Source organism: Telmatherina bonti (genome assembly GCF_933228915.1).
Source record: "Telmatherina bonti genome assembly, chromosome: 20".
Lineage (NCBI taxonomy): Eukaryota > Metazoa > Chordata > Actinopteri > Atheriniformes > Telmatherinidae > Telmatherina > Telmatherina bonti.
The window spans coordinates 28,285,234-28,309,182 of NC_136618.1; the positions used below are offsets into that span (position 1 = coordinate 28,285,234).

The 23,949-nt window shown below is 37.6% G+C and overlaps 3 protein-coding genes across 3 annotated transcripts; 2 read left to right on the forward strand and 1 right to left on the reverse strand.

The window, feature by feature from the left end:
- Window positions 1-967: 967 nt before the first annotated feature.
- eif2s3 (eukaryotic translation initiation factor 2, subunit 3 gamma) lies at window positions 968-11,397 on the forward strand. The gene is made up of 12 exons (XM_079259374.1): window positions 968-1,042; window positions 3,332-3,395; window positions 3,494-3,621; window positions 7,056-7,177; window positions 7,391-7,485; window positions 7,947-8,105; window positions 8,245-8,379; window positions 8,458-8,552; window positions 8,784-8,928; window positions 9,749-9,918; window positions 10,035-10,207; window positions 10,891-11,397. The coding sequence occupies exons 1-12, from the start codon at window positions 974-976 to the stop codon at window positions 10,952-10,954; spliced, it is 1,419 nt and encodes a 472-aa protein (XP_079115500.1). The 5' UTR covers window positions 968-973; the 3' UTR covers window positions 10,955-11,397.
- A 1,310-nt stretch (window positions 11,398-12,707) lies between these two features.
- Window positions 12,708-19,096, forward strand: lrrc31 (leucine rich repeat containing 31; the record flags this gene model as incomplete). Its single annotated transcript, XM_079259993.1, has 9 exons — window positions 12,708-12,891; window positions 14,123-14,266; window positions 14,468-14,635; window positions 15,120-15,284; window positions 15,376-15,558; window positions 16,440-16,607; window positions 16,673-16,837; window positions 17,618-17,773; window positions 18,714-19,096. 9 exons carry the CDS (start codon window positions 12,708-12,710, stop codon window positions 19,094-19,096), a joined length of 1,716 nt encoding a protein of 571 aa, XP_079116119.1.
- A 652-nt stretch (window positions 19,097-19,748) lies between these two features.
- lrrc34 (leucine rich repeat containing 34) lies at window positions 19,749-23,889 on the reverse strand (the record flags this gene model as incomplete). Its single annotated transcript, XM_079259994.1, has 8 exons — window positions 19,749-20,060; window positions 20,137-20,263; window positions 21,578-21,733; window positions 21,822-21,976; window positions 22,083-22,178; window positions 22,320-22,448; window positions 22,716-22,802; window positions 23,836-23,889. The coding sequence occupies 8 exons, from the start codon at window positions 23,887-23,889 to the stop codon at window positions 19,749-19,751; spliced, it is 1,116 nt and encodes a 371-aa protein (XP_079116120.1).
- Window positions 23,890-23,949: the final 60 nt, after the last annotated feature.

Consider the following 23,949-nt stretch of genomic DNA (forward strand, 5'->3'; position numbering starts at 1 on the left):
AAATATGTAAATAAATAGATTTTTTTTTAAAAACATAGAGATAAGAAACCACCACAAAGAAAGATAAATAACAGTAAAATTTAAAAAAAAAATGGAGGCATTCAAGGTAACAAAAAAATAAAAATAAAAATCTCCAATGGTGTGTGATTCTGTTGTGCAAGTTTTCTAAAAATTACAACTTATTTTAATTAATAGTGAAAACTTTTAAACTTTTGATTTTCTAATTATTCTGCCGTTTTATAATTTTGACTCATTCAGTCAAAAATATATACAACATTCAAAACTTCCTTCAAAACTATTAACAGTTTGGTAAAATAGCTATCTTCCCCGAGATTTAATTAAAATTTCAGAAATGTGTGGTAAACATATCCATTGTTCCTATATTCTTATTACTTACTGCTTAAATATTAAACTTTCTATTTACTCTTTAAGCTTATCTGATATTATTATGAAATGCATAACTTAGTCAGAAGCTAAAAACAAACATCAGTCTACTTTTCCAGGACGTAAAGAACTACAAGCTAATCAAACGGACTACAAACGGTAATCGTATTACGTCACTTTTCAGCGACGGACCTCGCACGTGAACAAAAAAGATATTTGCTTTATTTTATGACATCTAAAACAAACAAAAAATATCCGTGAAGTGATAAAAGGATATGTAAAGCCTGACAAATAAAGCCGCTTAGATAAAATCCTCTTTCCAGAAGTTGTAAATTGCATCAGCCGTTAAAAAAGGACCCCGTTGCTTCTTCTCTGGGAAATTACGCAAACAAAAACTAAATTCATTTGTTACTGACAACTAATTCATAGCATAAAAGTTGCTTTAAAGTTATACAATATTACTGTCATTTTAATCAGAGCTTAAACATAATCAGTCAGGATATGTAGTTTGGTTGCAAAGAAATTAGCGGTTTCGCCAGGTAGTCAGGCATTCGTCGGGGCTGCCTTTTCCATTCCCTTTTCATTCAAGATGGCGGGTGACGAGTCTGGTATAACGCTCGGTCAGCCTCACTTGGCTAAACAAGACCTTAATACTCTGGTAAGTCTCTTTTAACGAAGTCTTTTGTTCTGCTATTTTTATGCCGGTTGCTTTTGACTTTTTAATTATTAAAAATCGTACAGGAAAATATGAGAATATGACCGCGAACGGTAGCGGGGGCTGCTACGCCTCTACCCGGCACATGACTGCAGGCCGGCTCGGTGGGGCGGACCGCGAACAAACCCGCTCCAGTTTTTATTAGGAATCTAAACCTCTAAAGCTTTTCTAGAATCGTTAGATATTTTTGTGTTTGTGTTTTTTTCTTCTTCAGCGTTTTACTTTTAACTGCCTGTTAATGGATATCTTGGTCCCGAGATGATGCTCGGACCAAATGTTGACAGATCAATGGAGCTGCTGGTGATCTGACTTTGATGAAGGCTGACATCCGTCTTCTAATGTTATAATATCACACAAATAAAAAAAAAAACAAACATATATATATATATATATATATATATATATATATATATATATATAAAATACACAATAGTATGTTGATTATTAAGCTTATTAAAAAATTTTGCATAACAATTTAAACTAATTTTCAATTCAATTCAGCTATATTTATATCGCGTCAAATCACGGCAATGCCATCCCAAGACGCTTTACAGACAGAAAAAAAACATAATGAAAATAGATTCTTAATAGCCTATATGAGAAAACCAACAGATTGAGTTGGAAGCTCCAATTCAGTCTCCCATCCTGAGCATGCCCACTGGCGACAGTGGGAAAGAAAAAAACTCCCCTTTAACAGGAAGGAAACCTCCGGCAGAACCTGGCTCCAGGACAGGCAGCCATCTGCCTCTGCTGTGTGGGGGACAGAAAGACAACAGGACCTACTGAGACAGGAAACATACATTTTAATGATGCAACACTGTTATTGGGGGGGAGATAAGAGAGAGAGAATTTAAATTATAACTAAGTAGTTATTCATTTAAATAACGTAGTACTGCTTGACATAAATTACATTTTAATTATAGAGAAAGCCTTGATAGAGTTGGCTTTAAATAGAAGAAGCAAAAGTAGCATCCATGTATTTCAATATATTTCAATATATACTATTTAATATCCAATTCCACTAGTGTTAAGGCATAAGACCTGTACATACCATCTGTAATTATGTTAAGTTTCTGCCGACACTGGATGTATACTTAAAGCCTATACCCATCTTTATTTAATGCTCATAGTACTCAAATCAGTGTACTGTGACAATCACTTTATGCCACAGCTGTAAAATACTTGTACATACTGCAGATAATATATACTTTGCATTTTTGCTTATTGCACTCTGGTTAGATGCCAACTGCGTTTCGTTGCATTGTACTTGTATAATGACAATAAAGTTGAATCTAATCTAAAATATGGAGGGATTTGTGCATTAAAGCTTAAACAGTTTAAATAGATGGAGATAATGCAACGTAACTTGACAAAATTGAGAGGCAATGCTTATTTAGCTTTGGCCATTTGTCATCAAGTGCATTCTCTAAACAAAATAACTTTTATTCAAGTTCATATAATAATAATAATAATAATAATAATAAAAACAGAAATTTCTCATACTTAACACAGCTCACACTTTTTTTTAATTAAAACTCTTGACAGTTCACACAAAACTGAGGGATCTGAAGGGTCACGGAAATGTGTTTTAATCTGAATTAATGAAGCAAACTAGAATGAGTGAATGAATTAAAGTTAAAATCTAGGAAGAATTATTACAAGAAGTATATAATTGTGGTAAATTCTCAATCAATCATTGTTTTATAGCTAAGGAACAAATATAAAACTTGGAACCACAGAAATGATTAAAAATAACAGGTTGAGACGAGTAAGCTGAAACCTGCAGCTCTTCTTGTGCAAAGAAGGTACCGGTACAGAAAATAAGCAACAGTTATGAGCACAAAGCAATGAGTTAGATTTTTTTTTTTTTTTTTTTTTTAGAGCATTTATGTTTTAAAACACAAACCCACCCACAACCAATGAAAATATATAAATATATAACTGGTTTTAAAGGGAATGCAGTTGGGCTTTCCTGATTTGAATGCTTTGTATGCTCCAGTTGGACCAGTGTGGCAGAATGAATAATCTCAATTACTTTAATTTGATGGAAATACAAACAACTCTGGTTAAAATTCACTCAGTTGTTGGAACAGTGTTTGCACCCTCGCATGCTGCTCTTCTTTGTCTCTATTCACCTCCAGGATTAAACATAGAGAGGGAGCTCGGCTTGCTGCGAATCCCCATCATGTTTGTCAGTGTACATTGAGTCTGATGTGAGTTTGCTCTCTGTAGGATGTGTCAACCTTGACGCCTCTTTCTCCAGAGATCATCAGCAGACAGGCCACAATCAATATCGGTATGAAACACAAGCAATGCTCCATCAGGTTTTGTGTTTCTCTTCAGTTTACCAAAAGAGAGCCTGTTCTGACTTGGGCTATTGTCTTTCTCTTTCAGGTACTATTGGTCATGTGGCCCATGGAAAGTCCACAGTAGTCAAGGCCATTTCTGGAGTTCACACCGTCAGGTTTAAGAATGAGCTGGAGAGGAATATCACCATTAAGCTAGGATATGCTAACGCTAAGGTGAGTTGTGCTGCCTCTGTTTTGTTACATGCTCCATGAGAAGTAAGAACTTTGCTCTAAAGGCTGCAAGAAGAATAAAAAAGTTTGTTTTGGTCAATTCGTACCCTTCAATAAGCTTAGTCTGAGATGGAGCGGTGTCTGTTTCCATGTGCCGTGAACAATTGACCAAGTCTTTAATATTTAACAAGCAACTTAATCCATGGAAGGGCCGAGTTGTGCATGCACACATGAAGGCAGCCATGTCTTTTAATGCCATGTATGTTTTATACATTTTTATTAATTCTCACCACCTTAATGAGCTTTTAATTAAGACTTTCTGTCCAACCTTGCATTAGCATGCTGCGAAAGCAGCAACTTTCTGCTCACACTTCTGTGCCCACCTCAAAAGTCTGATCAGTAACAATACTTCTCCTGAGAAATAAGTTCTGCGTGGCTGCTGTTTCTAGAACAAGATGCAAAATGTCCTCAATCACATCTATAAGAACAATGTGACGAAATTTTGTTTCATGTTTTTGAGAAGAAAACGTTCTTGCTTCTCGCGGAGTATTTAACAGGCTTTACTTTTTATTGATATTAAGGACAAGTCAGGGATGACGTGGGCCTTTGTTTACTTCTAGAAATGATTTTTAGAAACTGTCAAAAAAGATCTTTTACGGTGCAAATTCCGATTAAATCAACATAAACAATCAATTTTGAGCTTTTGGATTAAACCACTTCTTCATGTAGGCATGAATAACGATGGCAGACCATTTATATGTTAACCAGAAAAGCACTCGAAGAGCACAAACCTCCGCCAAGGTCTTTAAATAGTTCCTGGATCCAAACAGTGATCCAGATCACCACCAAAATGAAATAAGTTCTTTCTTTTCTCATTTCCAACAGCTGCTGAAAATTTCACGAGTTATCTTGAAAACAAACAGATAAATGCCGGTAAAACATAACCTCCTTGGCGGAGGTAAATATAGATGAAGAATGTTTAAAGTATTTTGATCTTCGACCATTCACAATTAAAACTGTTAAAACACAAACTGAGATCCAAGACAATAAACTTGAGGTTGATTATTATCAAATACGTTGATGGATGACATCGAATCTAAATAACATCACAAATGTTACCAATATTATTTATCTCCTCTGACCGTTTTGCAAATAGTTTTTAATTTTATACTGTCAGTTGTGTTATAAACACAATTGTACATGGAGGCTGCAACTATTAAATTTCCCAAGCTGGGATTCAGAAAGCACTTTCATTAAATTGGCAGAAGTAATGTGACAAGCTGAATGCCAAAACTACTCGCTGTTTTATGAAAGAGATCATCATGAGACTCTTCCTCCAAACTCTGTGGTTACTTGACTTTGATTATTTCTCCTAGATATTTTACACCACTGTTGAGGTGAAAACAATTTTACATGTAGACTTTGAGGGGAAAAAAAACTTTATTTTTTAAGAGTTTAGAAATTGGAATTTAAAGGAAAAGATGTTGGAACATTTGATTCAGATGTGAAAGTGATGTTTAGCTCAGGTGTAATGACAACATGCAGATGTCCAGATCACAGAGCTTTATGTGACATTTTAGGAAATTAAAACAAAAATTGAATAAAACAACTTCTGAATGTTACGGGCTGAGACCAATGATCAGTTCAATAAACATCAGTTTTTTAATGTTTATTCCTTATTAGAGTCAGCTTGGCTTCACCAATAGTCATTAGATCAGATATAATTTAGCAAAATTACAACTAAACATTAAGAAGCTTAAGACTAGAAGTTCCCTGGCAGATTCTACAAACTTAAGAGGTTCATTGTGGTGTCTGCAGGACAGATTTTAACCTTGGCTTTTATAGTTTTTAGTTTATATGTTTATTCTTGCTGAAGGAAATAAACACAGGATAAAGAGAGTGAAATTTTCAATTGTATGACATTACAATCTTGAGCTCCGCCATCCTTTCTGTCAGGTACAGCTGTTTCATTTATGATGCAGAACAAAAAAAGAAACATGTTTGAACCGTTCAGCTAGTTTAATGGTTTCCAACAAATTGGTTCAAGGTGGGTTTAAAAAAAACAAAAAAACAATTAACTTAGTTAATACATTATCAATTAATAAAACTCGGGAAATTGTTGTTGTTATTTAATTTTTCATGTGTTAAATCAGTGACAGTAATCCTACTGCCACGTGACTTAATTACGCTCGGCGAGATGTCGGTTTTCATACCCCGTTGAAAGGTTACCTGGGTTGTTTCCGTTCAATATCAGCGTCTCTTGTCAAAATAATTCCCAATTCAAATTTTCTCATTCAGTTGGGAAAATGTTTACCTTTGAGCTACTTAGCAGTGTATTGGGGCTCATATTAGCTGCTCATGCTAATACTGTAGACTTACCATGTTCAGGAAACAACAAATATTTTGAAAATTACAGGAAGTGACCTCACGATAAAAATGTATGTACTCTGAAATAAATGTGATAATGGGATGTTAAATGTGGACGACGAGAGTTTGATGTATTTTTAGAAGCATTTAAATGCCTCATATCGGATTATTACAGTTATCTGACTATTGCCAGAGACTTGATTTTGATGGTCATGTAAACAGACTAAGTGTCTTACAAATGGTTCATCTTTAATATTTAAGAAAAATAGGTGGTGTCCAGGTTGCCTAAATATCTGTAAGTGAATAAACATTGAATCAGGCTGTTGTGTTGTCAGATGCAAACACATCAGTCAACAACTTCGTTCTAAGTTTAACCAGACGTTAAATTGTTATCTGGATCTTCTCTAAGATATGTTCACACAGAATTTCTCTTTGTGAAAAAGGTTCAGTTGTGAATGGACTTGTTGGTTTCCATATCAGTTATTTTCATGGGTTCCAAAGAAAATATCTCAAAAGATACTTAAGAAGATGTGAGATTTACAAAGATTTGATTTGATATCATATTTTTTTTAATGTGAATTAGTTATTATTATTATTAGTTATTTTATATGTATATATGTATTGTCACAAAATCTTTTTTTTTTTTAAAGTTCTAAGCACAATGAGATGATGATTGCCCAGAGCGGATTTTTTTAAAAACAATAAACATCACTAAAATAATTTGAGAATAATTTTTTAGAGAGGAATAAAAAAAATTAAAAAAAATCCCAAACATCAGATTGTATGATGCATCAGCAATGCCTTGATCTCCTGATGTCATTCTGATATTTATTATTTTCTGCATCATTGTGCAACACTTCATCAAACATTTATTCCACAATCTTGACGGCCTCCAGCTGAACCCAGTTACACACTTTAGGTTTGTGGTTTGTACTGTCTTCTACAGGATTACAAGTCTTCCTGATTTCCATAAATTCTTCTCCATCAGCCAGTGCTGTCTGACCATCCTCTCTCTGAGCATTAAGGAGGCGGTCCTGACCTCCACGCCTGTCCTCTTTTGTGTGTTTTAGGTCTACAAGCTGGATGACCCCAGCTGTCCCAGACCAGAGTGCTACAGGTCATGTGGCAGCAGCACTCCTGATGAGTTTCCCACAGACATCCCTGGCACCAAGGGCCACTTCAAACTGGTCAGGTAAGAATGGGGGGAAAAAAGAGGGGAACTGAAGTTGTTTTAGAACAAATATTCTGTTTCTTTAATATTCAACATTTTTTACCGTAGAAAACTGATTGTATCGTTTTGGACTGTGTGTCAGACATGTGGGGACTATTTACCAAACATCATATTAATTAGTTGCCAAGTGAATTATTTTCTTTAATTAAAAAGAAATCCTTCTCTTTCTGCCAGACACGTGTCGTTTGTGGACTGTCCTGGTCACGACATTTTGATGGCAACCATGTTGAACGGAGCAGCAGTCATGGATGCAGCCCTCCTGCTTATTGGTAATTCGTTCTACTGACTGATTTGTGGTTGTCCTTAGATAACATTGTTATATATATATATATATATATATATATATATATATATATATATATATATAATATTCCTGGTAAGTTGTAGGATTTATGGGAACTGGGGTATTAAGGTCCAGAACAAAGTAAATGACAAGAAATACAAACTTCCTGCACTTCAGCCTGATTTATACTCCTGACTTGTTGCTTTGGGTCAATAGTCTGGTGAGATTTATGAAGTCATTTTGCAAAAAATCAGAACAATACATTGAAATTGTCCAAATGAAAAGATCTCATGTGTCTCTGATGCTACACTATAGTTTTGAGGTTAATCCAACAACAGTTCTGTTGCAGCAATTGAAGTCTGAAACCAAACGCCATGTCACAACCCTGCTGAACCAAAACATAAAAGCTGTTATGAAACTTGGTGTATAAACGATCCATGTTTGCAGCTGGGAATGAGTCGTGTCCTCAGCCTCAGACGTCGGAGCATCTGGCTGCCATAGAGATCATGAAGCTGAAACACATCCTCATCCTCCAGAACAAAATTGACCTCGTGAAGGAGAGCCAGGCGAAAGAGCAGTACGAGCAGATCCTCGCCTTCGTGCAGGGTGAGTCGCCATGAATTTGACCTGGAGGAAAAACTGCTGCATCAGCCAAAAGCAGGGAGAAGCTGATTGTTTCCGTCTGAGAACATCTCTCGCCTGGATGTTTGTTTAATTTGCTTTGACTTTCATGTTTCTCCTGCAGGCACGGTGGCCGAGGGTGCCCCCATCATTCCCATTTCAGCTCAGCTGAAGTACAACATTGAGGTGGTTTGTGAGTATATCGTGAAGAAGATCCCAGTACCCATCAGAGACTTCACCTCTGAGCCCAGACTTATCGGTAGGAACAAGCACACTCCCACTTTGTTTTAGATGATTTTCAGTTTCTCACAACAACTTGTGTCCTTTTGTGTTTCAGTCATCAGATCTTTTGATGTGAACAAGCCTGGCTGTGAAGTTGATGACCTGAAAGGAGGAGTGGCTGGAGGAAGTATCTTGAAGGGTGTTCTTAAGGTATGAGAAGCTAAAATCAGCTCACTGCAGGGCGGCTGGTAGAGCAGCCACCTCATATACAGAGGCTGCATCCAACCTGGGGTCCTTTACTTGTATCCCACTCCCCCCCCTTCCTGTTCCTCTGACCTCTTTCCTGTGCAGCTACTGCTCAATAAATCCCGCTAGATCTTTAAAAAGAACTGTTCACCATCAACATCTTACATGTGGTCCTCTCTTCTCTGTGACGTCCAGGTGGGTCAGGAGCTTGAGGTGCGACCAGGCATCGTCTCCAAAGACCAGGAAGGAAAGCTGATGTGCAAACCCATCTTCTCCAAGATCGTCTCTCTGTTTGCAGAGCACAACGATCTGCAGTACGCTGCACCCGGAGGCCTCATTGGTAAGAGATGCTTTGTTCCCATTTTCCTTGTGTTTAGTGTAGGGATGCACCGATACTGATATCAGTATCTGCTCAGTACCGTGTGTGTGTACTCGTACTTTCTATTAATAAAAGTGTTCAGATTCCACAACCGATACCTGATACCACACTAGTCAAGCCAGTGCAGATGTGTTTTATGACATGCTTCAGACGTGTTTTAAAAGAAATAAATAAGACATTATTTGTGACACTAAAAGTGAGATCTTTGTTTCAAAACCACACATTTACAGTTGTGTTTAGGTCAAATGTGCCAAATCAAGATAAAACTTGTTGAAATTGTTAGATCTGTAATGTTATTATATTATTATTGATGAGGTAACTTCAGAAAGGATGGGTCATTTATTACAACCTTATGAAATCTTACACAGTTATAACAGCAATAATAATCATAGTCACAATAATGTTCACATAAACAGATTTGGTATCGGCAGATTTTCAAATTTCAGATATCGGTATTGGATTGGAACTCGCAAAAAGTGGATCATCTAGTTTAGTGTAAAGGGAACTTTAGTAGAGCCACAGATTGATGCTCTGTTCAGAGAATAGAGAAGGTCAGATCTCAGCTCACACACCTGCACTGTGTAAATGTGGCGTCTAAATGTTGCTGAGTCAGCTGTTCTGATTGTGTTTCTTTTCAGTGGTGAGTGTTTCTGTTGTTGCTTCAATAACATCACACTGATGGCAAACGTTCAGATTCATTTCTACAGATGTAGACGTTTAAATGGACTCAGCTAGAACACAAAATGCTTCAAACTGAGGTGTACAATCTCCTGTCTTGCAGGTGTGGGCACTAAAATCGACCCAACACTGTGCCGAGCGGATCGTATGGTTGGACAGGTGCTGGGTGCTGTTGGAGCGCTGCCAGAGATCTTCACAGAGCTTGAGATTTCTTATTTCCTGCTCCGAAGGCTGCTGGGAGTACGCACAGAGGGAGACAAGAAGGCTGCCAAGGTGAGCCCTGAATCAGTTGTGCTCAATATTCACATGTCATGAACTATATCTGCAGGTCTTTTACTTGCCGGTCATAATTATGTAAACAACTTATTTTGTTTTTTCCTGTTCTCCAGGTCCAGAAGCTGTCTAAGAACGAGGTGCTGATGGTGAACATTGGCTCGCTGTCAACAGGCGGCCGTGTCAGCGCCGTCAAGGCAGATTTGGCTAAGATCGTCCTCACCAACCCTGTCTGTACAGAGGTCGGGGAGAAGATTGCTCTGAGTCGACGTGTGGAGAAACATTGGCGGTAAGAACAAAGCCAGAGACGTTTCCAGATTATTACCAGATCTTCACGGCAAAAGCAGTTTAGTTTTAGATTTTAATGTTGGAGTTAACATTTAGTTTTTTTGTTTGAGTTGCTGCTCAGCGTGGTGTCCTGAAGCCTTGTGAAGTAACACACAAGCTGTATAGACAGTCGAGTTACTAAAAAATAAAGAGTTTGCGGAAATAGAATAGAATAAACTTTGTCATTGCAACAAGTGCAACAAAATTTAGAGTGCCATTTCAGTTGATGATTCATTCATTCAATAAAACATCATATAAAAAGATAGATGGTTCCAATGTAATCAGCATTTAAGTTCAAGTTATCCAAAATAATTATGCAGTAAATTTGTGCAGTGTTGAGAAAAGTTGATATTCAGTCAGAAAATGAAAAAAAAAAACCCCCCACAAATTTCCCAACATATTTTCAAGGTTCATCTCTTAGGCGGTGAGGTAAACAATTAAAATGTTGATATTTTTGTGGGAAACTGCAGCGTTTGCATTGACTCTTATCTTGACAGATGAGGAGTGCATAAAACAGGGTTTGGTTAAAGCGGGAGAAAGATGTAGAAAAATATTTTCCTTTTAGTTTAAATTATGCAGATGTTGAACGGCAGTAAATTGTCATCATCCCGTTAGGATGTGTAACCATTATCGTCCTCTTTTCAGTCTGATCGGTTGGGGACAGATCAGGAGAGGCGTGACCATCACACCCACTGTGGATGACGACTGAGATCAAACCAGAACATCAGGCAAACAACACAACCATCCAACTCCTCAAGGCTTTTTTCTTTTGTTTTGTTGGTTTTTTTCCCGCACATGGAGGAGGCAGGAAGAGACGACAACAGGGACATTTCACTTGTTTAAAGACTCCTCCTCCCTCTTCTCTGCACTTCCTTTATTGCAGCGACAGACAAATGTTGAATTCAACTTATCTGCCTCCTGCTCGAGGTTAAAGGAGAATCCAGGAGGAGGTGTCATTAACAACCTTCTCAGACACAGGGAGTTCATACAATACAGAGGCAAACCTATTAATAAAATAATTTTGAAAGGAGCTTCTTTATCTGTCTTGTCTCATTGTTGGAGCACAATCTGCTGTTGTCTGTACAGGCATAAGACTTCAAGTCAAAATGGATTTTAAAGTTTGACCTTAAACAGTCATTTATAGTGTGACACAAAATACTGTTAATTAGAAATTCAATTATCCTAATTTAAGGGGATTATTTTCATTTTTATCTGATAATAAATGGTTAAATTCCTGTGAAACACTTGAAAAGCTGCCCAGTTTTTTCATTTATTCACTTTTTGTTTTTATAATGAAATAAGGAAAGTACATCCTGAGAAAGTTTTATTGGTTTGAGGTTTTTTTCTTTTTAAATGTATACATGCATATATTATTCTTTTCAGATATACAAATATAGAATAAAGCAGAAAAAGTTAAAATATTTATTTCTAAAGCCACACAGTTCTTTAACCATTAACCAGTGAATGGTCATACACAAGATCATTTGCTCAAGAAACCGGAAGTGTAATGTTGCCATGGAAACGTCGATTTTTTTTTATTTTTGTCAAAATCAAATTTAATGTGTATTTCTCTCCATTACTGTACCACAATAGTTTAAAAAAGTAAGAAATTGTATTATATTGTAAAAGAAAAAAAGTATATTTAGAAAAGTTATTTACAAGTTACGGTTTGACTAAAACTGTATGTAGGAGGTGAATGTATACATAAAACGTGAAGTTTCGGTGGTTGTTAAGCGGCATAAACGTAACAACTAAATCAATATTTGCATGTTACTGGTTATAAAGAGCAACCGATTCCAGAGTAACTCCAACTATGGTTTACATGTTTATTTTGTGTTGTCGCACTTCCGGGTTTATCCACCTGACGAGCACGAGATGCAGGTGAATCTCTTCCAGGAGAAGAGAGGCGTTTTAGAGAAAGCCGAGTTTAGTTAATGGCTCAAATTGATAACATATACAGTGTAACCTGTTCAGGTGATCTGACCGCTTTTTAATTTCAGGTTTACTGACTGAAATCGTGTCAAACTGAGGATTGAAAACGCTGATTTTATCTGAAATCAAACTCAAATGGAGTCCTCAGGTAAGAGGATTCGTGTTGTCAGTTTCGGTCGATAAATAAAGTATTCATACTTGTTTTCTGTCCTTGACCTTGATCATTGTCGATTAGTGGCATTAAAGATGTTCAGATTTCGCAATTAATCTGATCACAATATGAATTTGTTCTCTTTTAAATTCATGTCATCCATCCTAAACATGGTCTAATGATAATGGATCGTTTTAATCAATAACCAATTCATTAATTAAAAAGAGAAAAGTGTATTAAGATTTAGTTTGATTTTGATTTACTTAAGTAGCTATTTACCCATGTGTATGTTAATGGACAGTAATTAGAACAACTTTATTATTTCTTTATTCTACATACATAATTCAGCTCATTTTACTGTATTTTTAAATGGTCAAATATGTGGTCAGATGGTCCGCGGGGTCGACGATCCCCTCTGGATGTCATCATGAGTCAGATCCGGAGGAAACGCTCCGCCTCAGACAGAAAGCCTCTGGGACGGTTCCTGTCCTGGACCTCAGACCGGACGGGAATCCCTGAGGATGGAGAGTCAGAGGGTAGAGAGGACAGAGGACAGAGCCAAGGTGAGGAGGCAAGACTTGTTTCTGCTGGTGCATGCCAGTATGATCTCACTTTATCTGTTTTATTCTATTAAACAACAATAAACTTTGCGGGGTTGTTCTCTAATGGGAAATAACTACCAAGCAGGGCCGGATTAAAAGTGCACAGGCCCCTGGGGCCAGAGTGTTCCAGGGACCCCCTTTCCCATCTCAACATTGTGAAAACTGTGAATGATACACTGTGAAACGACATTTCTAACATCTCTCAGTCAACGATACCAATAGCAATACACTAGACACTGTGGTGTAACTATCTGGCTTTTATGTACATTTTTGTTTTATCTCCAAACTGCTGGCGTTTGCCCTATGTGGGCCCCAATTGGGTGTGGGCTCCTGGGCCTGTGCGCTTAATGCCCATTGGATAATCCGGCCTTGCTGCCAAGGCTTCTAAAAGGCATAGCACTGATGAAATATAGTGTCATTCGAGGACTAGTCTTATGATCTGACTTTTAAAATATTATCCACGTATGTAAATAATATATATATATATATATATATATATATATATATATATATATGTATATAATATATAAATATATATATATATATATATATATATATATATATATATATATATATATATATATGTGTATATATATATATATATATAGATCAACCAAACACAAATAAATGAAAAATTACTACAGAGATTAAAAAACAAGCCTAAATAAGAAACAGCCTGAAAACAAGCAACAAAATGTAAATGAGAAGCACTTACACATATTTATTGTCATTGTCCATTGTTATTATTATCAACATTATAAGACATAGCATCACCATTCTCACTCATAAGACTGTGTTTACCATTATTATTATTTCCATACACAAATGTTTTTTTCCCCAAATATATATTGAGTTTGTTCCCACCCTTTGTCTTCTGTGCTATAATTTGACATTAGAAAAGTTCTCGGCTATCTGGGCTATTTATTTGGAATTACCTTGAATTAACATGTCTGCAAAGCCCTGACACTGTAGTGAAGCAGCGCTATACAAATAAAGCTGAATTGAACTGAACTGAAGAGTCTCCCTTCAGGTCAACCTTTGTGCAGATGATCTCAGAGAGCATGATTTCAGACTTTATTGTCACCAAAGGGGAAATTCTTTACCACAGACCCGAACACTTGGCCTTCACATGGCAAACATCAACGAGTGAAAGTGCGAATGCATCAGATCAGGTGTGATGTGTGTGTTTCAGGTGGGGGAGCGACAGTAGAGAGCGAGCAGCACTTCGGCTGGGGGCGGTTGTGTGTTTTTCTCCAGAAGCTGGGGAAGAAAGCCGACAGCAAGAGTCTCAATCTGGCTCATTGTGATCTGACTGCTACAGACCTGCTGGAGCTCGGTACAAACACAGACACCTAACCCAGCTCTTATTATTGGATTACATTACAGGAGGAGGGTTTTTACCTTGAAATAATTCAGAATTTTGACCACTTATATATAAAATATAATGATATGGGAATGTTAGGAGTGGTGTTGGAAAGAGATTAGCATTACATTTTCAGTCCTGTTCAACTCTGATTTTTTCATCTTGCCTCCTAAGCATCTTTGCTCCAGTTCCTCCCTCAGCTGGAGGAGATGGACGTCTCTTGGAACGAGCTGATTGGTGGAAGTTTGACGGCGCTCACCTCTCACCTCCAGCAGGTGGGCGGGATCAGGATGCTGAGGCTCTGCAGCTGCAGGCTGAATGCTGATGATGTTGCAACTTTGGGTGAGGCTTAAACACAGCATTTCATGTCGACTGCAGGAGTTGGCAACTCCGGTTCTCAAGAGCTGCCGTCCTGCAAGTGTTAGGGGTTTCCCTGCTGCAACACATCTGACTCAAATTAATAAGTAATTAACAGACTTGTGTGGTTTGATGTCAGGCTCTGCACAAGTCTGCTAATTAGTGTGTTGCAGCACCTCTGGACTACTGTTACTGGGTTGTTGATGTTTTTTAGGGGAATGCAGTGAAAAGCAAAACCACATGTTTTTATTTTTAGGAACTTAAGTGCTTTTTGTCATTCTTATAAATCTAACAATCTCATGTTTCACTAAAGTTTCCACAAGGTTTGGGTGTGTATATGTTTAATTAAATAAAACTGTAGTTCATGTACCTGCTTCTGACTTTGGTACAGGTTGGATGTTTACAAAAGAAACTGTTTTTGGACAGACAGATGTGTTGTCACATCATTTGTTTTGTGTTTTTTGTGTAGGTGAGGCTCTTAGCTGTGTCCCTCTTCTGGAGATACTTGATTTATCTTGGAACCATGGCGTTGGGGGCGGTTCTTTGCAAAGCTTGCTGGGAAAACTTCACCCATCGCTAAGAGAGCTCTACCTAGTAGCCTGCCAGCTAACTCCACCAGATGCTACTGCACTAGGTAGCGACTTTATACGTTTCCATGTGACATTTATTACAGTTTTATTACATCTGTGATGGATTTCTCTGTTTCTGTGTTGCCCTCCTCTAAGGAGGAATGGTGGCTGTTCTTCCCAGACTCTGTGTGCTGGATGTTTCCCATAACCCTCAGCTCACCCAGGAAGTGGACACTGGTGGCTTCAGAGAGCTGGCTGCATCCCTCTGTCATGCCACCTCCCTCACTGTCCTTCGATTACAGGCCTGCGGTCTGAAGGCAGACTGCCTCAATGCTCTGGGTAGGACGATTAGGATAATTAAGATAGACATGCAACAAAAACCACATCATAGCCAAGATTCATTATTAATATCTAATCTAATAGTGTTTACATTTATTATTATTTATTGTTATTATTATATTATTATTTATTTATTATTATTTACTGAATTTCCCTTTGGGATTAATAAAGTATGTTTTCATTTAATTTCTTTTTCATTTTCATTTCATTTCATTTTTAATTTAATTTAATTTCATTTTTCATTTCATTTTATTTTCATTTCATTTAATTTTTCTATTCATTTAATTTAATTTTCATTTCGTTTTATTTTTAATTTCATTTAATTTCATTTTTCATTTAATTTCTTTTTCATTTTCATTTAATTTTTAATTTAATTTAATTTAATTTTTCATTTAATTTCATTTTGATTTAATTTCATTTCATATAAAATGAATGAAGGACTGGCTGGATATCACTGTATGGGTGGAAATGAACTGCTTGGACGTCTGAGTGCTTTTCTAGTTTTATTTAGTTTTTTGTTTTTGTTTTGCTTGCAAATTTCACATTATATGCATGTGTTTCATGTTGTGCATAATGAAGAACTTATAGAGCAGGGATCCTACATCCTGGTCCTCAAGGTGTCCTGCAGGTTTTCCTAGTGACCCTGCTGGAAAACGCCTGTCTCATACTCAGACAAGTTCTGCACATGTCTGCTAAATACACATTGATTTGAACCAGGTGAGTTTCAGCTGGGACACGTGGAAAACCTGCAGGACACCGGCCTTTGAGGACCAGGATTGTGGAGGATGCATAAGCAGAGAGGTGATGTATTATGAAATAGTCTGAGGAAAAAAGAACCCTTGAGATCCATGATGTGTTTTCTCCTCCTTGCTATCCTGCAGGTGGCTCGCTCCGCGGCCTTCCCTCCATAAGAGAGTTGGACCTGTCCTGTAACAAACATCTGGCTGGAGGACTAAACTGCCTCACCTTCCACCTGGCTCATGTGACACACCTGGAGATCCTGGATCTTCACCGCTGCTGCCTGACTCAGGCTGACCTCGAGGCACTGAGTGAGTCTCTGTGCATCTCAGACAGACTGAACTGAAACAGCAGCAGTCATGTGACTTGTCTCCAGTTCAGGTGCTCCCCTCTCTGACGGCGTTGACAGAAATCAACGTATCGTCCAATAAGGAGGCAGGAGGCGTAGTCCACCCTCTGGTCTCTGCACTCCCGCTGACACAAATGAGGAGGATGCCACTCAACAGCTGTGGCCTGAATGAAGAGTCCTTCACTGCTCTGAGTAAAATACTAACACACACACACACACACACACACACACACACACACACACACACACACACACACACACACTCTACAGTGATTAGGACCATGTAAAAAAATACATGTTAGCATTTGGTTTTTATAACTTTTTGTATAAATTAAAAAAACCGATGAGTGACTAAATCCAAAGACAACAACAATGAATATCTAACAGAAGAAAATACTCCTGAATGCTTCATTTGTAGTACAGGCCTTTCCTCCTTTACTAGATGACATCTCTGTGTAGCTCATGTGCATGTTGAGTGATAGTTAGGTTCATTTCATGTAAAGAAAAAAGGATTTGCTTAATTAGATGGCAAATCGGAGCAGATCTGGACATTTTTGGAGGACATTTAAAAGAGACAAGAGTCTGGTGAGGTAGAAATTACTACATTTGTTGGGCAGTTTTTTTTCTTAATAGTTTTAAATGTTTTTTTTTATTATTATTATTTCAACAAACACAAACGACAAAATTCAAAGACAAAGAAAAGGAACATCAAAAAGCACAGACAGAGAAGTTTTACAAACTAAAATGTAAATAAAAGAAAGTGGGTCACAGTTTGATCTTCTCGTGAAGCCTGAGGATAGATTTAGCCTCGGTGTTGTCCCATAACCGTGTCAGTTTATACACATGTTAGGACAACATTCATAAAACCGTGTGTCCAAAATGTATTTCTAAATATAACAAGGATTTCCCTGAATGTGATGATGATGATGCAGTTAACGTGCATGTGTGTGTGTGTGTGTGTGTCTGTCTCAGCTCTGGCAGTGCCTTACCTGCGCAGTGTGGACGTTTCCTGGTGTAAAGTGGTTGGTGGTCGCTTGGGGCTCCTGATGGATGCTCTGCAGCCGTCCATCATCATGGAGCTCCGCCTCTGCAGCTGTGACCTCACTACTGATGATCTGCATCACCTAGGTAACGAACACACACGTCAGAAGAATCACGTTAGTAACAGCTTGGTAACTAGGGCCATTTTCGTCAATTAGGAATTTTAAAGTTATTTATGAAAGATAAAGATACTGTTCGAAGTACAACAACAGCTCCGGTAATTAATTTGTTGATTGGAAAGAAAAAATGTTTGAGATGATTTTGAAAACAAATTTTACAAATTTTTAATGATTCAGATTCTAAAACACGAGTTTGATTTTTTTTTTTCTTTTTTACTTTGCTTCTCCTAGTTATTTTAAAAAACAAAACAAAAAGCAATTATTCATTTGAAGATCTTTTTAAAACAACAGAATACTTTATTAAAAGTAGAAAACAGCACAAATATAAATAATAAAAATACATGAGCCTTATATCTCAGTAGAGAAAAGTTGTTGCTCACTCAAACCGGCATGATTGTTTTTCTTATTTCATGTTTTTAAAGTTTGTAAATAAAACAGAAAAGTATTTGTTACAATAATTCCTGAAATTTTTGTCAAACCTGGAACATGGTTTTAATTAAAACTCATCTTTGTTTTTGTTTGTTTGATTAGTTTGATGTGCTCACATTGAAATACAAGACTTTATTAATGCCAGAGGGAAATGAAAGAAATTTATATATTTAAAGAGAGCAAGTGAAAAATATAATCGAATGAGTTTATCAGAATTTCCTTCTTTCTACTCCATTTCATTTAATTATTTGTGATTTAGGTTTGTATTGATTGGAAAGGAATAAATTTGTAAAAGAGATTACATAAAGAATCAAATTTTAATATCTATTATGAGTTAAGAATAAGTAGAAGTTACTGAGTGGGTTAACTGCACATCTGTAAAGGAAGAAATATTGTGTCTACTGCACAAGTTCAAACAGACTCCCAGTAATATTTTCGACCAATGCTCAAATATTGCTGTATTATGTTTTTCTGTGCAGCTGCCGTGTGCAGACGTGGCTGTCTGTCCTGTCTCCAAGTGCTGGACTTGTCCTACAATGGATCGGTGGGTAACGAAGGCTGGTCGGCTCTTTTTGCAGCAGGAGGTCTAGGCTCGCTGGAGGATCTGGACCTCAGCCTGAGGCCTACTACTTGTGCTCCCTGTTCGGTCTGGTTGCCCGCCCTACTCCGCGCCCTGCCTCGAATGCCAGCACTGGCTCGGCTGGCCATGCAGCGGTGGACCGTCGGGATCCAGGAGAGGCAGCAGCTGAACTACAGCATGAAGAACAGAAGCATCAGGCTGGAGTGGGATCCAGATATGACAGACTTGGCATGTGTGATGAAAACCCAGGAAAGACCTGAGGAGAGTCAGCTGGAGGAGTAGGAGAAGGAAATCCTGAGGCCTTCTGTTTTAGCCACGAGATTTCAAGACAAATATAGTTCCTTTCTAAGAATAATTTCTAGATTTTAAATTACATGTGCAGTAAAAGACGATTCTCATAACCATCAATTTACATCATAAAATAATCAGATCATTTGTAAATTTGTTTGAAATATTAAACACTGACAGAGTCTCTATTTTTCTTCTGCATTTGTAGAGAGGTTGGCAATTTTTTAGTTTAAAAGATGGATTATTTTGTACAGTATTTTAGTTTTCTTTCAGTTTATTGTCATGTTATTCCATCATATGACAGCTTTCAAGTTTCATAATCATCCTGATTATGAATTGTGCTTCACCGGTCATTTTATTTTCTCTCAAGAAAAACAAAATACACATTTTCAAGACAAATAATGTATGAAGAAAATCAGTCCATGGTACCATAAGATGCACAAAGAAACCCAAAAACAGCTCATAAACTGAATTGTTTTTTAGTTTCTGTACTGATAGACTTGCACCTTTCAGATCATTTTATGCACCTTTAAATCTATGCTCAGCACTTTTAAATGTAATTATAATGAAGTTTATGTTGTCTTTTTGATTAAAAATATGACAATGGTTTAATATAAGGGTTTTTATGGTGTTTATTTATATTTTTCTAACATGCATTTCTGTTGTGAAATGAGAGGAAACTTTGGTTTTGCTGCTGAGGAACGAGCTGCTGTTCCTTGATGTGCAGAGGAAAGGTTGCTTCAGGACTCAGAGCGGCATCGTTGAACATGTCTGCTCTGGATGGTTGAGTGGTGGTAAAGTCTTTGCAGTTATCTGACCTGTCACAGTCTGTGCAGTAAATGTATTTTCTCAAACTCTGGAAGACTTCAGCAAGAAACACCTGACCGTCCACCTCGTACGCACTAACATCTGTCTGCTCGGGTGACAGGCGGCCGCTGGACATCAGGTCTCTGAAAGCCTGAAGAAAGTAACAGATATAAATGTAAACAACGTGTGACAGAAATAAAAATCCAGTCACATAGGGTGTGTTTTACCCTGCAGACAGACTCCTCCAGGTGGTTTCCCCAAATGTAGATGTGTGTTAGAGTTCTGTTTTTTTCCATAGCCTTAGCAAAAGACAACAGACCTTCTGACCTGATGTTGTTCCTGTTGACAGCTAACCTGGCACAAAGAAACCGTGAGTAAATGTTGATCATATCCATGTAAATGTGAATAAAACAAACTGGATTGTCACTATTCTTTGAGAGGTTGGAAGATAAATCTGAGGGATCATCAAGTAATTGAAGCATCAAATCTTCAACACGGCTAAAGATGTGAACTTTTCTAACACTTCAACTTCCTGTGTTTGCTGCTGTCTTGTGGAAAAACTGTATAACAGGGGCGTCCAAAGTCGGTCCTTAAGGGTTGCTGTCCTGAAGGTTTTTCATGAATCTCTGCTCCAACACACCTGGTTCACATTAAATTGATGAAAAAGTTTGAGTCAGGTGTGTTCGAGCTGGGATACATGGAAAACCTGCAGGATTGTGGCCCTCCAGGACCAGTGCTGGGCACCCCTGCTCTATTCTATTAGCTTTCCAAAACTCAAAATTCCTCTTTAATAACTGGACACTTTTGTCTCCTATCTTAGAAAAATGTGATAGTTTCTATGTTTCATGTCCTGATTCAGTACTTTTGGTGAAGATTACTTTATCCACCCATCTGTAAAGGTACGGCAAATGGTGCAGACTCAGTTGTTTGTCCATTCAGAGACGCTGTAGTAAAACTAGCTGCATAAATATGGCAGCTGGCTTGTGTATGGACTTACAGTAAGTATGTAGATATAAATGGGTCGCTGTAAATGAATAAAAACAAAACAGTTATCTTAGTAAAGTGATTAAGATACACAGTTTGTGATGATGCATTAAATTGTTCTGTCGTTGATCTTTGGCTGTTAAATCCTGTGCCTTGAAGTCCTAAAGTGAGTAAAAAATGTTCAACCTCATTAAAACTTAGATTTTTGCTCATTGCACACCTCTAAAAGGATCTGTTACTTTATCCCCAGTTCATCAGTCTAAGTGAAAAACTGCTTTTCAAGCTTTACATGTGTGTTAATTTCTCCTCTGTCAGAATAAGAGACAGGCTGGACTTAAGAGTGATCTAAAAAAAATGGTTTCATGACTCTGACCTAAACCCCCCTTTAAAATTAAGTTATTTAAAAGAATATTTAGATCAAAATAATATAGTTTATTTCTTCATGTCTTATGATATTTAATATCTGCAGGTCTTGAAGTTTTTAAAGCACAAATGAGGATAAACTCAGCTCCCATCCTCTGTTCTGATTTAAGAAATAGAAGGTCTAAGGGAGATGCAGATGTAAGATTATTACTTTGTTGTTGTTATTGTTTTGTTTTTTTTTACATTCAAAACCATATTTTCTGAGTTGGTTTGATCAAACAGAAAAGTTACAAGAATGATGAATAAGGATACAGGACTCACTCTTTCAAGATACAGCCTGGCCAGGCGATGGCTTTGCTTAGATACACAGCACCTTCATCCTCGATCCGATTGGATGACAGATTAATGATCTCTAGGGTGGTGTTTTGTGTGAGCACCTTAGCAAGATGCTGTGCCCCATCGCGGGACACACGGTTACTGCACAGATCCAAGAGGACCAGAAATAAGTAAAAAAGTGCTATTAGGTTTGTAGAACTGAAGCTTTTTTAACTGTTTTGGTTTATACCAGCGCAGGTCCAGGTAGCGCAGGTGGTGGTTCAGCCTCAGACCTTCACTCAGCCTTTCCATCCCAGTGTCTGTCAACCCCGTATTTCCCAGGTGGAGCTCCACCAGGCTGCAGTTTACTGCCAACATGTCAGAGAAGTGCACCACCCATTCCTCCTGATTTAACAGTCAGATTAAAGTATACATCAGCTTGCATTAAAACAAACAAACAAAAACAACCTCATCATAACAAGAGGAACAGACTTTTTTTTGGTGTTTCTACCTGGTGGCTAAAGAGAAGCGGGCGGCTGATATCCACAGAGCGAAGAGCCGTGTTGATTTTCAACACGATGCTGAGAGCGATCACACTCGAAGTGGCCTGCGGGGGCAGAGGAAAGCTCAGAAAAACTGAACGGCTGCCAGAAACACAAGACAGCTGCTCCCATGAACAACCTACTACCTTTTCGGTTTTATTAGCTAGTACTCCTACTCGATTAATGTTTGGTTTGTGTGTGTTTACCAGGTCGCAGTTAGATAGCTCCAGCTCCTGAAGTGTGTTGTTCACCTGCAGCATGCTGACCAGGTACATGGCTCCTCTGTTTCCAATCTTATTACCTGACAGCCTAAGAGACAGCAGCTTCCTGTTATACTGTAGAGAGGGGAAAAGAGAGAGAGACCTTTTCAATATTTTATAGGTTTAAAATCTAAAAGCCATCTCTGCAACAATAAATTTTATTTCCTTATTGAAACAAAAGTGCCAACAAGCATGTCTGATTGGGAAAAAAAAGAGCACCATCTTCTTCATTTCAAGCCATTACCCAAAGTGCAGTCCTGTTTTAATATAATATTCAGTGTAAAACAGAATAATGGCAGCAGGACAGCTAATAGAAGTTTTCTGGTTGCTTGTAATACAAACCTGCAGGCTGATGGCAAGGACTTCCGCTCCTTTTGCCTGAATATCATTAAACATCAGGTCCAAAATCCGGAGAACTGAATTCTCAAGCTGCTTGAAAAGACATTAATAAAAACATTATACAAGTCACATTCAAGTAGTTTGAATTAGTTGAAGTGTTTGCGAACTTAATGTGAAAAATAAATACTGAATTACTCCATATGGGACAAAAAGTATACAGCTTAATTTGGCCCCATGAGGGTCGCAGTCTTGCAGATTATGTTTCCCTGCTCCAACACATATGCCTCAAATTAAGTCGTAGTTCAAAACTTTAAAGGGTGCTGGATCAATTTAATTTGAGTTTGGTGTGTTGGAGAAGGTAAAAATTGAAAATGTGCAGAACTTCAGCCCACCTAGGACCAAAGCAAGTAGCCCTGATTAACTCTATATGTTAATGTCCTCATTAATCTACCTGTAAAAGGTCAGCAAGATGGCCAGCCCCTTCATCACTTATGTTGTTGTATCTCATATCAAGATCTATTTACAGAAAACTTTTAGTTAAAACAGTTGAAAATATTTCGTTAGGTTGGTCAAAATGTAAAAGCTTACCTGTCACATGCTCATTGTTTTGCAAACATTTTGAAAGTGCAAGGACATCTGCATCCCAGAGTCTCTGGATGTGTTTCAACCTATTGTTTCCTGACAGATTTAAGGTAAAATTCCTGCCACACAAACAGCAGAAAAATGTTTGTAGCACAGTTTAACACAGTGAGCATCACAGTCACCACTGGCTTCAGTGAAAAATATCTTACATTATTTTTCAGCTGTCATTAAATAGTCTGAATGAAACTCATTCAGTTATGACTAATTGCACTACATTTATCTGATTTTTTTAAATATTACATTTAACAAGAACACACTAAATAAACTGATATATTGCTGAAAACCATGTCGAGAAAATGTTTTTACTTTTTTATTGGGGAGGAAAAGGGACCCGGATGTAACATTAGCTCTGGCAGCTAGCTTGCTAATCACATCTCTAAAATATTAACTTGTTTTAAGTTAAAAAATTAAACTAAGTAAGGGCTCACCCTGTTGCTGACGTTTCTTTTAAAGCATTTAAAATGTCAGGGTCTATTTTCACCCCATGTGCTAAGCAGACGGCCTCGTAACATCCTGATATACTTCTGTCGGCCATAACCACGGACACCGTGCAGTTGCCACGGCAACGAACAACAATACTTTGGCTACATATATA

Excerpts from the sequence above, each read along its gene's own strand:
- eif2s3 (XM_079259374.1), top strand. The coding sequence starts at position 974 with ATGGCGGGTGACGAGTCTGGTATAACGCTCGGTCAGCCTCACTTGGCT. Across the intron at positions 7,486-7,946 it reads TGCAGCCCTCCTGCTTATTG|CTGGGAATGAGTCGTGTCCT; the intron begins GTAATTCGTTCT and ends CCATGTTTGCAG. Across the intron at positions 8,929-9,748 it reads TGCACCCGGAGGCCTCATTG|GTGTGGGCACTAAAATCGAC; the intron begins GTAAGAGATGCT and ends CCTGTCTTGCAG.